The sequence below is a fragment of the Perissodus microlepis genome, chromosome 16, assembly GCF_051167445.1.
Source record: "Perissodus microlepis isolate ML-2025 ecotype Zambia chromosome 16, ASM5116744v1, whole genome shotgun sequence".
NCBI lineage: Eukaryota > Metazoa > Chordata > Actinopteri > Cichliformes > Cichlidae > Perissodus > Perissodus microlepis.
The window spans coordinates 12,877,657-12,894,715 of record NC_140476.1 but is presented as its reverse complement, the minus strand read 5'-3'; the positions used below and the strand labels follow the sequence as shown (position 1 = coordinate 12,894,715).

Here is a 17,059-nt window from a genome sequence, read left to right as displayed (position 1 = left end):
GTTGCCCGGCAACCATGCAGACGCTTCCGGAAGTGCGTGGCTCAGAGTCAATATGGCGCAGAGCGTACTGAATAGACTGCTGATGTTATTTGCTTCAGCGTGTTCTTTCAGTTCGTTCTTGCTGTCAGTTTTCGTCGTCCTTTCCGTATTCGATGAAGGAAACAGTGATAATGTATTTAGTGCAAGCCAGACGGTTACTGCACCCATCGCTGCCGCCAGGGATTTGCGGTAAGTTTATAGCGTAACGGTGGGCTAACCAGCAATGCTAGCGTAAATTTGGAAGCAGCTGTTCATTTAACCGTACAGGCAGTGTTTCTTTGTAGTAAACACGTCGGGTTTTTTTCTTTTTGGCCTTTTAAGTCTATATTGATATCGTGCCAGCTTTGACTATGTCAAGCGTCATCTTAATCTATTAAAAAACTTTACAATTTAATGCCTTCTTCCATAAAATTACCACAAATCCAGAACAGCCAGAACATTATTGTTCTATAGTGGAGTTCTGCAACAACATAATTTCATTTGTGTTTACCTTTAATGCAGAATTTAGTGTTCTGGTTATTGTATGTGTATTAATGCTTTCTGTAGTTAGGTGATGAGTTATTTGTACCCATGCTTATTTGTTTGATCAGACTGTAACTTCCAGAATTGTTAAACAGCCTGCTGTAACAAAAAAAAAGAGAGAAAACAACTGCCTGGGTCACTAAAAGCTAAATTTGCAACAGTGAGTAAGGCTTTCTAAAGTTTTAAGGTGGTACCTCAATTTTGGAAAGTATTAGCTACAGTATACAAATAATGTGCTATGCCTTTGTCTTGTCACCACAGGTACCTTTTGTATGATGTAAACCCTCCAGAGGGTTTCAATCTGCGCAGAGATGTCTATATTCGCATGGCTTCTCTGGTCAAGACATTGAGGAAAGAAGGAGATGACTGGGTGTTGGTGCTTCCCCCATGGGGTCGCCTTTACCACTGGCAGAGCCCTAACCTCCATCAAATCCGCATTCCATGGGGGGAGTTCTTCAGCCTTACTAGCCTTCAGGCCAACGTACCTGTTATTGAGTATGAAGAATTCATCGCTGGTGAGCATTTGTATGGGTGATGCAGACTAGGTTTGATTTTTTTGAAAGAGATATACCTAATATATGTAAAAAAAAATTCCCCTCTTTCCCCTGCTGGCGGTCTATCCTTCACGCTCAGGTCCTCTGGGAGCTTGAGGGTCCTGCGCTCTTCTGGACAGAGATCTCGGATGTTGTTCCTGGGATCTGCTGGAGCCACTCGCCTACCTTGTCCTAGGAACAGTTAAGATAGTGCGCAGGACCCTTAAGCTCCCAGGCCTCTGGACCCGAGCTTGAAAGGGAATTTCAAGCTCAATAAATTAAAATATATAAATTAAAACCTTTTGCAACACAATTATTTGTTTATGGCAAACTGAACTCTCCTTGGTGTAGAAAATGGAGGCCCGTTTATAGACCATGTTCTGGTACTGCAAAACTATGCGGAAGGATGGACTGACGGAAAATGGGAGGAAAAGGTTGACGAGCGGCCATGCATCGAGAAGTTGATGTACTCCAAAGATAAACATGGCTACTACAGGTGATTAAACAATGCAGAAAACCAGCAACATGTATAAAACATTGCATTACGAATACAATACCACTCGTACATTTTGTTACACACAACAACTAGATGCCATTATCTGTATCATGACAAGGGTCAGAAGTAAAGATGTGGGTATTAGTGTGATGAATATATTTGTTTTTTAGTAACAAAGATGTAATTACACAAGAAAATACACAAACCTACTTCGTGTCTACAGTACTTTGCAAAAGTTTTGATCCACCCCTCATTTCTGTGAAATTTGCTTCCAAGGAGCCAGAAGTGGTCTTGAGCAATAGGTTTCCAAACCTTTTGAAGTTGTTTCAGGGTTTTTAAGTCTAGTCTTTCCACCTGGCCATTTTCAGAGAAATATGTTATGTTTGTTAAACCACTAGATACCACTTGACCCATGAATCATTAAAGCATAAAAAGCACCTGACTGATGGGATGAAGTAGTTTTGTGGCTACACATAACAGATAACTTAGCAAAGAACTTATTTTAAATTGGGGCTTGGGGATCAAATACTTATTTAACTCAATGACATGCATCAATTTATAACTTTTATAATGTGCCTTTATTTCTGGATTTTTGGTTGATATTCTATCTGTCGGCATTAAACTGAAACAACAAAAATTAGAGACTGTTCAATTCTTTGTAAATAAGCAAACTTACACATTCAGCAGTTATTTCCCCCACTGTGTCTTGGCATGGTGCAGTGTGTCCTTAAAAAGTCTGAGGAAACTGGACAATTGGAGGACAAAAGAAGAAGTGCACACAGAATAAAATGATCTATTAGATTATAAAATATTGACTTTCAGTCTTCCTGGGACATATTACTGACATTTCTAGGAAAACATAAAGAAATGAGGTGTGGTTCGAGATTTTTGCACAATACTGTAGATAGCACATATTCACAGTTCTGTGTCTATCTGTGCCCACTACTTGCCACATGTATCTTGTCTGTTTTTTAGGGGCTGGTTTTGGGGATACGAAGAGACGAGAGCTCGAAATGTAACGTGTTTATCAGCACAAGGCCATGCATCCGTCATAGCACCGGTTCTTCAGAAAAACATTACAGCGACGTGAGTCTACAAAGGAACATGCTAATAAAAAAGTCACCAACCATACGTTATTGTTATTTGTTATCTGGCATCAGTCAAACGGTAAAAGCTGTTGAGTGATGCTGGTAAAACGTTTGGATTTAATGTAACATGTCTTCATTAAAAGTCACTATTTCCACCTTAAAATTGAACTGACTTAAAACTCTAAAGAACTTTAAAACATTACAATAGTTCAACTTGGTGTACCATTTCAGTATAGGCATTACAATTAGACATTACTATTCCTGGTGTGTAATTCAGAATACAAGTTAATATAAAAAAGTATGCATAATAACAGGGTGACATTGTCTCAACATAAAGCTGATCATATGATCATCATTTTAAAAAATTGTGTTTGATTCTTCTTTTTTTGGAACATGTCTGAAAGATGATCTCACTTCATTATTATTCAGCTCTGCCATTACTCATAGCTCTGTCAGATTTTATGACACCTACAGTGGTAATCTTATTTGCATGCTGTTGTTTTTGCAGATCTGTTATGCTCGACCGAGCAGAGACACTCCTTCATGATCACTATGCTGGGAAGGACTACTGGAATGTAAGTCAAGAACTATAGAACTTTCAGTTCGTGATACATCACGTCTTGTGTTTCAGGTTAGGTTAGGTCATCTTAGGCAGTGTTATTCTTCCTAGACTTTTTCTATGTGTAGTATTTTTCAAGATGGCGAACGCAGCTACAGCCAGATTGGCGTCTCAGAATAAGTTGTGTGATGAATTCTAAGTCAAATTTATTTAGCTTGAAACAAAACACAAACAAACAAAAAGGAGAAAATGGCAAAGATGAGAAAAATTGAAGAAGATTTGGAGGAGATTAAGCTGTCGCTTAACTCGTTGTCAACAGACGTCGAAAGAATAATTAAGCAACAAGGAATGTTAACAACTTCAATGGACCAAATCAAAGAATTAAAAAGCTTGATTAAGGAAAAGGATAAAACAATCCAGCTCTTAGAAAGGAGAGTGGAGGATTTAGAACAGCATGCACGACTGGAGGACGTGATTATTACCGGTTTGGAAACCAAACACAGGAGCTACGCAAGAGTTACTGAGATTGGGAGTGGTGTGAGGTCTGGCGGAGATGAGCCCCGGTGGAGGAGCAACAAACACTAGAGCGTCAGGTAGTGGAGTTTTTTGCGAGTAAAAAACTTCCCCTGCATAGCAACAACATCGCGGCGTGTTATACCCTCCCCAGAAAGAATGCCAGGGCACCTCCAGCAATAGTAGTAAAATTTGTGAATCGAAAACACAAAATTGAGCTACTGAGGCAGTCCAGAGAACTGAAAGGGAGTGGAGTATATGTGAATGAACATCTCACGAAAAAGAACGCCGACATTGCCAGACAAGCCCGTATCATGTGTAAAGAAAAGAAAATCCAAGCAACATGGACAAGAAATTGCAAAGTGATGATAAAGCTCAACGGAACACCAGAAGAAGCCAAGGTTGTAATGATCAGGGATCTTCATGATTTGGACAATTACGGGGGATGATTACACTGTTGCGGTCGGACGGCAGAAGGTCTGTTATGATGTGTTTGCTAACAACTAGCCGAACTTATTCAATGAAAGACACTATTTCCGACTGTAGGAGGGGGAAAATGGCAAGGTATGAGACAGTAGACTGGAAGAGTATTACTGTGAAGCTGCAGGTGGATATGGAACTGGGACCGACGGTGTTACAATTATGCGCGAAGACGAGATATAGATCTGAGCCGCAGTTATTTATGGATCGGAAAGAACTGTATAGCTATGAGTGGTTTTTCAAAATATGTTGTGAAATACTTGGGTATGTCATAAGGATAACAGACATTTAAAGAATACTCAATCATAATGACTGAAGATTCGGATTACAAATTACATGATTTTGAAAATAATATCGATCCAGAAAGGAATGTGCTTAATGCAATTAATGTTACATGCGAGTATTATACTGAGAATCAATTTAGGGATAATGTTGACTTGGGCAATACATTTTCATTAATTCATTTCAACTGTAGAAGCCTCTATAAAAGTTTTGTTCTGATCTATGATTTTTTGAATAATCTGAAAGGCAAGTTTAAAGTGATAGCACTATCAGAAACATGGATAGATGAGGAAAGGGGTTGGGACTTTCACATTGATGGGTATGAATTACATCATATAAATAGATCTAATAAGAGGGCAGGAGGTGTGGCACTTTTTGTTGATAGTGATTTGAAATGTAAACAGGTTGAATATATGTCTGTGGCTATTGATGATTTAATGGAGTGTGTGACAGTAGAAATAGAAAGGGAAAGAAAGAGTAATATAATTGTTACTTGTATGTATAGAAGGCCTGGAACACTGATAGAAACATTCACAGATGTAGTAGAAGATTTATTGAGCAAGGTAAAGGGAAATAAGACATTCTGTATTTGCGGTGATTATAATATTGATTTTTTAAAAATGTCCAATCATAAGGCATCATCAGATTTTTTTGAGTTATTATTTGGAAGAGGGTTCTACCCTCTGATTACTAAACCTAGTAGAATAACTGTAAAGTCAGCTACTTCAATTGATCATATTTTCATTAATTGCTTGGATAGCAGCATTATAAGTGGTCTTGTCATAAATGACATAAGTGATCATTTACCTGTTTTTGTTACTTTAGATTATAAAATGACACGAAAGGAGGAAGTGTGTGTGGACAGATATATAAGAATTAGAAATGATGATGCAATAAATGAGTTCAGGCAAGATCTTATGAAAGAAGATTGGAATGAGGTTTATGTAAATGACGTTAATGCTGCATACGAGGCATTCTTAAAAACTTATTTGGTTTTGTATGAAAATCACTGTCCACTGGTATTATATAAGCAAAAGAAAAAGAAAACTACTGGTAAACCATGGATAACAAAAGGATTAGAAAATGCATGTAAAAAGAAAAATAAATTGTATAGAGATTATATAAAACTTAGAACAAAGCCTGCTGAAATGAAATATAAAGTTTATAAAAATAAGTTAGTATTAATTATCAGAAAGGCTAAGAAAGAGTATTATAATAAATTATTTTACAAAAACAAAAATAATGTTAAGGGTACGTGGAATATCTTAAAAAACGTATTGGGTAATAAATATACATCTTTAAATGTACCTACTTACTTTAATAAGAAAAATAAGGTCCTAAGTGATATGAATGAAGTGGTAAATGAATTTAATTCTTTTTTTGTAAATATTGGGCCTAACGTGGCAAACTTAATTAGAAAACAGGATGATTCAGAATGGAAAGGAGATAGCAGAGTGGTACAGTCTATGTTTTTAGGGGAAATCACTGAAAAAGAAATCATAGCTATTGTAGCAGAATCTAAAAACAAGACATCCACTGACTGTGATGGGTTAGACATGGTCATCGTAAAAAAGACCTTGGATTGTATAATCAAACCTCTCTGTTATATTTTTAATCTTTCATTTTATTCGGGTGTATTTCCTGACCGAATGAAAGTGGCAAAAGTTATCCCTCTTTATAAATCGGGAGACAGACATAGTTTTAATAATTATAGACCAGTATCATTGCTATCACAGTTTTCTAAAGTGCTTGAAAAACTCTTTGCACAAAGATTTGATAGTTTCATTGAAAAACATCAACTGCTAAGCGAAAGTCAGTACGGATTTCGACGGAACAGATCAACAGCAATAGCATTAATGAATACTATTGAAGACATTTCATCAGCAACACATCATAATAAATATACTATAGGGGTATTCATTGATTTAAGAAAAGCTTTTGACACTCTGCAACACTCCATCTTGATTTCTAAGTTAAGAACTTATGGTGTGAGAGGAATAGTATTGAACTGGTTAAGCAGCTATTTAGATAATAGGTTTCAGTATGTGCAGTGTTTAGGCAATTCATCTGATAGAATGAAAATAGAATGTGGGGTCCCTCAAGGTTCTGTTTTAGGACCAAAACTTTTTAATTTATATATAAATGACATTTGTGATGTGTCAAAAATGTTGAATTTTGTTTTGTTTGCAGACGATACAAATTTTTATTGTTCCGGAGAGAACTTGAAAGAATTGGCTAAAATTATGGTTATTGAAATGGAAAAAATTAAAAAATGGTTTGATGTAAATGAGTTATCACTGAATTTGGAAAAAACAAAGTTTATGATATTTGGAAACCGTGTAAAGGAGGAAGAGATAGTATTATCTATAGAGGGAGTATTAATTGAAAGAGTGACAGAATTCCGTTTTCTGGGTGTAATAGTGGATGACAAGTTAACATGGAAATCACATATTGAACATGTTAAAAAAAAAGTTGGCTAAAAGTATTTATATCCTGGGTAATGTTAGATATATATTAGATTACAAGACAATGAGAATATTATATTTTTCATTGTTTCTACCCTATCTGAGCTATTGTGTTGAAGTATGGGGGAATACATACGTGACTAATATGAAACCATTATATTTATTACAGAAGAGAGCGCTTCGAATTATGCATAATGTTAAATATAAAGAACACACCAATAATTTGTTTATAAAATCGAAATTGTTAAAACTAGAAGACATAGTGAAATTACAGACTTTAACTATTATGTTTAGGGCGAAAAATAAAACACTACCTCTTAAGTTACAAAGTTTATTTGTATTGTGTTCAGAAAATGGGGACGGCAGAAGGAAGTTTTATTTTAAGCACCGGTTTGCTCGAACCACACAAAGGCAAATGTGTCCAACAGTCATAGGCATAAGAAACTGGAATTCTCTCAGTGATCATCTTAAGTGTTGTATAAATGTTTCTCAATTTAAAATCTGCTATAAGAATAAAATGATAAACCAATATGAAGAAGTTGAAAAGAATAGAATTTAATTGTAGAAAAATGATCCTTTTAGTTTGATATTTAGTGGTATTGCTCATTGTTGAGTATATTGTTCTGTTTGCTTTGTTTTGTTTTGTTATGTGCAGAAAATTGTCATAGTGTAATTTTGGTTGCCTACTTGTATTATCACAGATAGGGGGCAGGTATCAATAAGAATTTATTCTTCTTCCTGCTCCTTTTCATGCATGGAAACAGTGTTACTTTAATTGAAAGGAAGGTTGTGTATGGGAATGCATTACTGCTGTACCATGTGTGAAACAAAAAAAAAAAAAAAAAAAAAAATACTGTAGCATTACTGTGGCATCACTGTATTGTTACTGATAATAAGTTACATTATGTATCTTTTGCATTTTCAAAAACAATGGGATTCTGGGAAACTTTGCTGTCTGTAAACTGTGGTCTGTGTCTATTCTAGACACGACGCAGCATGGTTTTTGCAAAGCACCTGCGTCTCATAGGGGATAACTTCAGATCAAGACATCTAAACTCTACAGATGAAACAGACCATACGCCATACAGCGAGGACTGGACTCGTATGAAGGTTTGGCAGTGTCTTATAATAGTATATTTATGGGATTGTGCTGGTTATGGGTGTGACCATTTTCCATGTTGAGCAGCATTTTAAGAAGTGATGTGCTATTTTTTGATCACTCCTCAGGCCAAGCCTGGCTCAGCTAAAGGTGGTTCATATCTGGGCGTCCACCTGCGCCGGAAAGACTTTATCTGGGGTCACAGAGAAGATGTGCCGAGTCTTAAGGGAGCTGTCAAAAAAATACGCAGCTTGATGAAAAAACATAAACTTGATAAAGTTTTTGTTGCGACAGATGCAGATGATGAAGGTAGTGACACACACACATTTTTAAAGATAGAGAAATTATACTTGTAATGCATTGAAGCTTCAGTGATTTGCATATTAAGTCAAGTTTTAGAACACTATTTTCTAGCTAATACTTGTAATAAAATATAATCTGCTAATAATTCCTTTAACTCTAACGAGGGACCCTGTGTGGTAACTTGATTTACAAAATGTATAAAAATATATATATATATTGTAATATCGTCCAGTAATACTCTGTGGTTTAAATTTCTGAGTATTTCTGTGAGTTTTCAATAAATATTTAAAGAACAGTGCGAACATTTAGTAGTAGTTTATCTAATAGATAGTATACTTATATGATTTTATTATACTTGTTAATCTGTAAAATTTGCAGAAATAAAGGAGCTGAAAAAGTTGTTGCCAGACATGGTGCGCTTTGAGCCATCCACAGAGGACCTCGAACTCTTTAAAGATGGAGGAGTTGCCATAATTGACCAGTGGATATGTGCCCATGCAAGGTATATTTAGTTTCACGGTTTTAATACATTCAGTATTTAATGCATTATTTGATAACATTTGTGATAGTAGTAGTAATAAGGCAGGTTATTTATTTAAAAAAATATAAAATTACACATATATGACATGGAAGTTGGTTATTTTTTCATTCCAGTCATTACAATTTTTAACATTAATATAACATTACGGTAGTGTTATTTTACCTCTGTAGAGGAGTATTGAGTGAGAAAATATAAATAGATGATACATTTTGAGTTTTCAAATTTGTGGTGTTGCATGTCTTTCTAAACCGAGCAGCCTCAGCAGCAAGCACATACAGCTAATGGTAAGTTTCAAGGGGGAAATGTCATTCAGCCATTATCTATATTAAAAGGTAAATGCTGTCACATAGTGGCCAAACACCTTTATCCTTGAATGTAATGCACATTAGCTTGTAACTTATGGTAAAGGTGTTGTGTAGTTCAAAGTTCCCATTATTGTTGTGTACGGCTGTTCTTTATGATTTTGCCAGTAAACTAATTTAAGCTAAATGTAAAAATATCCCAAACTTTTTTCCCTTTAATGTGCCTTTATGTCTAATTTAATGTGCATCAGTTTAAAAATGTTTGTGGAAATACTAGTTCTTTCACCTATGCCAAACAGAAAATAGCTTAGATATTTTGTTAGCTTTATCACTTGTTCCTGTCCATGGAAAATATTTCAACTTGAAAAACTACTCACGGTGACTCATGCTGTTCTCACCGTATTGCGTAGTTTTCATGGACACCATCTTTCTTTGAATTTATATTTTTCTACGTGTCTTTCCAGATTTTTTATAGGAACATCAGTTTCCACTTTCTCTTTCCGGATCCACGAAGAGAGGGAAATTCTGGGCTTTGACCCCAAAACTACATACAACCGTTTCTGTGGGGACACTGAGAAAGAATGTGAACAGCCCACGCACTGGAAAATTGTTTATTGATGTGACTGTTAAGAGTTTGGTTATACAAAGGCCAAATGCAGTGTTTGGAATCTTCAAGATATTTTAATAATTATGTTGTTCATTTTTATTTACTTTTCATGGTTTCAGTGTTGTGCTGCCAGGTTTGAAAAGACCGCTCTTTTGGACTTTATGCTAAATAGGCAAAGAGAGGACTGCCAAACATGTAAACGGTATTAATTAAATTTTAAAAAAATAAAGCTGCTTACATTTTAGTTTTTTAGATTGTATACGTGCTATTTTTTGTTTTGTTTTTTAACTGTATTTTTCATTTTTATTAGTATTCATGGCAATGGTGAACAGATTGTCTTGTAATGGAACAAAGAGTATTAGACGGTGTATTCTCATTTTAAATCCAGTGGGGTTTTTGAGGGGAGTTTTTTGTTGTTTTTTTTCTACAAATTGGTAATCAAAGGTTATACTGTGAATTAGATTAAGAAAACTTGCTTTTGTGAAGTGTCTTATCAAGAAGCACAATCAATTATGATTTTAGAAACACAAATACGTTTCACTTTTTTTATACAGTATCTGCCCTTTCATAATATTGTCAGTATTGGAACGGTAGGAAATTAGAAAACAGAAATCAAGCATTTTACTTTGTAAATACCACCATGATGAAGACGTTACAATGCCTAATTTTTCCAGCCTGATTTTTAAACCGCAAACTGTTTCCAAGCATACACATTGCAATCCTAATTTAAAGTACTACAGGGAGTGGTATTGGCATAACACAAAGAAGTCACACATAACTTGCCATCAAACTGGTACTGTACAAAAGACTTGCATGTTTTTTTCAAGGCACTTTTACCTATTACCTTTCACCCTGCCAGAAACCTACTAAAACTAAAATAAAATATTTTGTTATTTCAGAATCTGATTAATACCACCACATAATTCCAATTCTCTTCAACTATAATTAAGTTTCCCCAGTACATATGTAAATGGAGATGTTTAATCAAGCTAGTTTACCGAATTACCTACAAATTGATTATTTTCTGTAATTGTTCTGTTGTTTCAAAGAAACAAAAAGTGTTGCCACCCCTCACTTTTTGGGAAAATGAAAAAAAAGATGTATTGTCTTTTTGAAATATGTGTAAACATTTAGTTTATAAAGCAAAAAAACAAAACAAAAAAAACCCCTTATTATACCATTCTGTTGAGAATGAAAGTCAAGACTCTTACAGTCATACTTCTCTCCCGATCTAATAGGTCGGTGTTAAGTGACTTAACAAACAAAAGACATTCCTCTGAAAACGGTCAGGTACAAAAACTGGACTGAAAACAAGAGACAAAGCAGCCAATATCCAAAGAAAACCTTTGAAAGATCTTTAAAATGACTGAAGAACTATTGTTCCAGACTTTATTACAATAAAGTCTGTGTCCTTGAAGGAAAAATATAAAATAATGGCTTGCTCATGACTTTCACACAACATTGTCATGAAAACTAACTTTATATAGAGCAAAGTCAAAAAGAAGAGTGTATTATACATCACTGGATTCCAGTAGCTAGTCGAATAAGCTTCCTGCGGTAAGACAGTACACTGCATAAAACAGCTGACATTTTTTTTCCAGCACACTGCAAGATCAGAAAGCAGTATTGCTACCTTTATGATAACATTACAAGTGTCATATGTCACCTATGGCCTTGCTGGGCATAGGTGAAATGGCCCAACCCTATTCCTGCTGTCCATTGTTTCTCAGTTGTTGTTTTTATCAAACAATCTTAACTGTGGAAAGATTTAGTATGTAATACTCAGCCTGCATAACAAATGTTAGTACCATAAAAGAAAGACTGGGTGACAGTAAATTTCCACTCATACTCTGAGTTAAAGATAATGGAATGCACCATAATCTTCTTGATGCATGCTCAATCATCCAGGTAAGGAAATCTCCAAAAGTTGATTTTGTTCATCTGGACGTAGCGTTTTCAGAGGGAGAAACGTTTCGTCACTCATCTCATCCCACTTCCTTCATCATAGAATAGAATAGTCATGGTCAATGGCCATGATTACCATTCACAAAGAGTTGGGGAATGGCTGCAATCACAGCATTGTACGATGCCGAAAGATGCACCCTTAGGCTCCCTCCTCAATTCAGAGATGGTCTTTCCCTTTTCACGTAAATGGCCTCCTTGACTCCGCGCTCAAACCAGCGTTCCTCCCTGTCCAAGATGTGTACATCCTCATCATTGAAAGAGTGTCCACTGGCCTGTAGGTGTAAAAGGACTGCAGAGTCCTGGCCTGACGAGGTAGCTCTTCTGTGTTGTGCCATCCGCTTCGCCAGATGTTGTTTGATTTCCCTGATGTATAATTCCTGGCAATCCTCCTGGCACTTAACAGCGTACACTATATGTTTGTAAGTTTATAAGACTGTACAGGATGTTTGTACATTTGAAAGAAAGCTTCAGTCATATTATTCTTTTTGAAAATACAAGAACACAAGTCAAATATGAATGTGTAAGATAATTTTTATTTATATGTAATTTATTACAATTGGTGATGCGATATCATTGAATTGGACGGATCTTATTCCCTCTCAACATTATGTGGAAACAGTATTGTGTGTGAGTGCTAACTTTTCCCAATGGATCCCTCACACATATCATTGTGACTGTTCTCTGTGGAGAGGTATACAGTAGCTCAACAACACTAGATAATTAGGTGTGTAATTTCATACCTTGTAGATTTAATAAGAGGTTTAACTTTCACTGGTTATAGAAACGAAAAGAAGGCATTTAAGGTCAATGCAACCTTTAAATTTAGGTTTTCTATTTATCATTTAGGGCAAAATACAGAAACATTAAAAAGAAAAAATACCAGTTCTAATTCCGTCACATGCTTCTCTAAGCAGCTCTGGTTTTTCTCTAAATCTATCAGCTGTGATTATCTGAGGTAACTAGAATCTACTTAAATATTGTAGTAAGATAGGCACATAAAGCGTCCTCAAGTAACGCCCTTTCTTGTAACAGTGTATGCGATTTCTTGTTCTAAGAGGTAATGCGGCCCGTTTTTGTTGTTGTGGGCAGACAGGTGCAACAGGAGAACACGCCCTTTTTCATTCCAGATTTTCCTTTTCATACACGCAAGCACAAGACAAGCGACAGAGAGGTTGAGGTTGTCAGTATTGTTGTTGCTTTTACACTAACCTCGGTGGCATTCAGAGAGGGACTTTTCCTACGTTTGAGCGTGGTCTTCTTCTGTCTTACTCCGGTGAACAACTGATGGAAAGGGCTTCCTGCTAGGAGCCATGCCCTCCTTGGCAAATCTGCGAGCGACACTCACATAACAAATAATTTGAGCTATTAAAAGGAAAGCGGCTGCGAGGTGAGTGCGCAGTGGACTATTTTTTTGAGTACCTATCCTAAATGAGCTAAACTGAGCGACAACATTGATGTAATTTACATTGCTGTTATTTATTATTATTTTAAACCTACCGTTTATTTCCGCAAGTTTGCGCTATAGACGTTAGCTACAGTTGATGAGACTTGTAGAAAAGAAGAAAAAAAAATCTGTCATATGATTTAAGTAACCTATACGTGAGCTACTTAATGAATACACTCTCACCAAGTTATATAGTAGCTTTTTTTCGCACCTATCCTAAAATGTCAATGTGAATTTTCTCTCTCTCTCTCACTTTATATATATATATATATATATATATATATATATATATATATATATATATATATATATATTAGATAGATATATATATTAGATAGATAGATAGAGATATACTGGGATCATGGAATCCCAGTATATCTCTATATCTTATAATTTAATGGAATGAAAAATATCATTTTTAACTTTGTTTCCTTTTTTTCCTTATTTTAGCCTCTTCCACCAGTAATGGCCTTCTTTCGCCAACTTCAGCTTCTTCTCTGGAAGAATGGACTGGCTGTAATTAGACGGCCAGTGAGTGAGATTCAAAGAGTCAAAAATATCTAGTTAATTACCTAAGAATGAAAAAATGGCATTCTGCACATCCCTGAAATGAATATTATTACAAAGCTTTAAAATATGTTGTGTTTTTTCAGGTATGGTCCCTGACTCTGATCGCCTGGCCTTTGATCATCTTCATCATCCTTGCTGTGACCCGCCACCAGTTTCCTACTGTTGTGAGGGAAACATGTAAGTGTAAAAAAAACAATTGCTGCTAATTCTGCAAACAAAATCAAGCCTTTTTTTTTTACCTCATATTAAAAATGCACAGCCTGCTTATGCCACTGTAAGCGTCCCTTACAACAATCAAAAATATTTTTTAATGAGTAGAAGCTTTGTTTGGAAATATTAACTTACATTTTGCATTACTGGTGTTTTGTTTTTGTTGTTTTTTTAAAAAAAAAAAAAAACTTTTATTAGTTTTAAAGGGTACTCTTGAAACTTACCTTTCTGATAGTTATGTAAGTAATGACACAATATTAACCCGCATTCTTTTGTTTGTCATCTTAAAGGTCAGCAGGTAAATACTTGGAGACATTCTAGTTTTGCAACCAAAGTAAACAAATGGACAGCTAAATGCAAACATCAATGGTCCTTCAGATTTGAGCCTATCCCATCACTATTGACATGGTGTTTGTTCTGCTTTATCATTTAATGCCTACTGACATCACATTTACTCTGCTTTAGATTTGTGTGAAACTTTAAAAGTAGAGGCTTTTGAGATACCTTTGTTTTGCCACCTACAGCCTTTTTTAAATAACAAGGTTAATGGTTAACAGAGAGCCAGGTTCTCAAACAGCTTTCAGCCTAAAAAAAAACACATGTAATCACAGCAATATTAAGAAATGGTATATCTAAATTTCAATAAAATCCTTAAAAAACCATAGGAATAACCTTCTTTCTCATGGTAATGTTCACCATGGGAAACAACACTTTTAGATGACTAGTTGATCCTGTCACATTTGTTGGTTCAGGCTTGATTGGCAGATTGGATTTGAAAGATATGTGAATTCACTTGAACTTTAATAACCCAGTGTGTAAAACTTTTTAGTAAAACAGTCAAACCAATAGGACCTCTTCTTGCCCCTGAGATACCGTTTAGTGGGTATTTTATTTTATACCTTGTTGAAAGAGACACACCAGTCAGAATGCACCAAAATCTGACTGGTGTATAAAAATTTTTGGAGACAGCAAAGCAGTTCTCATTTTTAGTTTTAACTGCTACATGTTCCATATTTTTTAAGTAAAGTTGCGCCATATGTTATATTGTTCCTATAGAACTAGCGGTGTGACTATACGGGATATCTTTTAGTTCTGAAGGAAAAATGCACCTATGCAGTATGTTCTAGCTTTCAAAACTTGCACGTCATGGCAATCAATCAAAAATTACCTGATTAAGATAAGATAAGATAAGACTTTATTGATCCCACAACGGGGAAATTTTTGCGTCACCTCAGCTCAGGTACAGATATATGAAGGAAATACAAAAATACAAATAAGTACAATCAATGAAAAAAAGTAAGATAATACACTATATACAATGGTAGCATACACAGTATGTGATTATGGATATAGTTGGAAATATGGAAGACATTAACTATATAGCTTGGAAGGTCATGGAAGGTCCATTATGCATGAAGTGGTGACCGTGGATGTTCACAGTGTCCAGTGACTTATGACATCGTGATTGAGGAGTTATAGACAAACACAAGTCATTCTGAGTTAATCTTTGGCTCTCTCTTTTTTGTCCGATACAATAGCTCAGATTGTTTTCTAACAAAGAAGGCAGAGGTTGCGCACCGGTCATGCAACCCACGTACAGTAATGCTATAGATGCTTCTAACTATTCCAGGAACTTCTCAGACAGAGTGTTTGTAAAACTGTTTCTCAGTACCAGATATCCTATTGTCATTCACATTATTACCTTGAATTGATGTCATTTTTAAGGCTTCTGAACTATCTGCATTTGCCAAATGCATGCAATTACGTACCTAGAAACAATTCTATGACATTTTCCAGTGTCATCACTACAGAAAAACCTTTATCATATCTCCTCTAGGTTATGTGGGTCCCCGAAACCTCCCCAGCACAGGCTTATTTCCTTTCCTCCAGACCCTCATGTGCAACACAGATAGCAGTTGCCATAACACATCTCGCCTGGTAGAACCAACAACATCAAAGTCGAGGAGAGCAAGGTAGCTTCTTCATCAGTATACTCAGTGTATTTACAGTCTATGTATATAATCTGCAATCTAAGTGCTAAAAAATATTTACAAATTGCATATTTACTGCAACTATGATTTAAGTCAATAACCCTTCATATATTATTGTTTAAAACTACATTTTGAACTCTGCTGACTTTAAATCACATGGTCCCTGTGTCTCAGAGGAGGGACGCACCTTTGGATCACAGCATCACGTGACATGATTAGTCAGTGTGTGATCAAGAAAATTTGGCAACAACAGACTTTTCCCTGTGGAGGAAGGGAAGGATCTTAACCCTTACCTATCACATTACACGTGCTAACAAATGCCATTATCTGGAAGCTTCTTTGATTTAAATTCCCTGCACTGGAATGTCAATGGCTGCTAGAAGAACCTGTTTGTCTACCTCTTATCTACCAGTACATTTTACTTAGGCTTCATTTCAGGGAACAAGAATATTGTTCGGTTAGGTTTCTTTTCAGGGAATCAAAGTGTCATCGAGTTAAGCTTCATTTCAATGAACCAAAGTATTGTAGAGTTAGGTTCTATTTCAGTGAAGTGCAGTATTATAAATATGATTACTGTAATGCATGGTCAAAATCAAGCGCCTTAAACACAGAAACAAAAGGTACTTTTAATTTAAGACAGAAAGATGAAGCCTTTAGCACTAAAAGGGTCCTAAATGCATCTAATAGAATGTATTTACTACTTCATCTGCCCTGTTATACCTGTACCACAGGTCTGTGACAGAGAGTTCTCCACTGGAGAGTCTTGGTCAAGTGGGGGATTTTCTTAACCTTCTCCCCAACGACTTCACCAATGATCATGCAGAACTGGTTAAACTGCTGGACAATTTGGGTACGTTGCTCAACTAACATAATCACTTTGATTTAAATGGTTATCTAGTATTTATCAAAGTCCTGCAGTTTTTCACAATATCTTTTTGCTTTTTAAAGGCATGTCTCACCATGGAAGTCCTAAAAATGCTCCTGTAACGACTTTCTTCAACAGTACCAAAGATCAGGTGGGTATTGTGGAGAAATAAAAGAAGATACAAG

At 35.7% G+C, this 17,059-nt stretch overlaps 2 protein-coding genes across 6 annotated transcripts in view; both read left to right on the top strand.

The window, feature by feature from the left end:
• Nucleotides 1-19: 19 nt before the first annotated feature.
• Nucleotides 20-10,073, top strand: pofut2 (protein O-fucosyltransferase 2). Of its 2 annotated transcripts, XM_084908415.1 has the most exons (10): nt 20-228; nt 823-1,076; nt 1,446-1,590; nt 2,566-2,676; nt 3,187-3,253; nt 7,962-8,087; nt 8,205-8,385; nt 8,758-8,881; nt 9,177-9,204; nt 9,687-10,073. In XM_084908415.1, exons 1-10 carry the CDS (start codon nt 53-55, stop codon nt 9,756-9,758), a joined length of 1,284 nt encoding a protein of 427 aa, XP_084764541.1. In that variant the 5' UTR covers nt 20-52; the 3' UTR covers nt 9,759-10,073. The 2 variants fall into 2 exon arrangements, with proteins under 2 accessions (XP_084764541.1, XP_084764540.1); XM_084908414.1 differs by lacking the exon at nt 9,177-9,204.
• A 2,790-nt stretch (nt 10,074-12,863) lies between these two features.
• abca12 (ATP-binding cassette, sub-family A (ABC1), member 12) overlaps nt 12,864-17,059 on the top strand; it is a 59,828-nt gene continuing 55,632 nt past the window's right edge. For all 4 annotated transcript variants that reach the window (XM_084908410.1, XM_084908408.1, XM_084908409.1 and 1 more), the window contains exons 1-6: nt 12,864-13,181; nt 13,689-13,769; nt 13,892-13,985; nt 15,856-15,991; nt 16,741-16,859; nt 16,958-17,025. In XM_084908410.1, the coding sequence (XP_084764536.1) occupies nt 13,704-13,769; nt 13,892-13,985; nt 15,856-15,991; nt 16,741-16,859; nt 16,958-17,025 (483 nt within the window). In that variant the 5' untranslated portion in view covers nt 12,864-13,181; nt 13,689-13,703. The remainder of the gene's footprint in view (nt 13,182-13,688; nt 13,770-13,891; nt 13,986-15,855; nt 15,992-16,740; nt 16,860-16,957; nt 17,026-17,059) is intronic.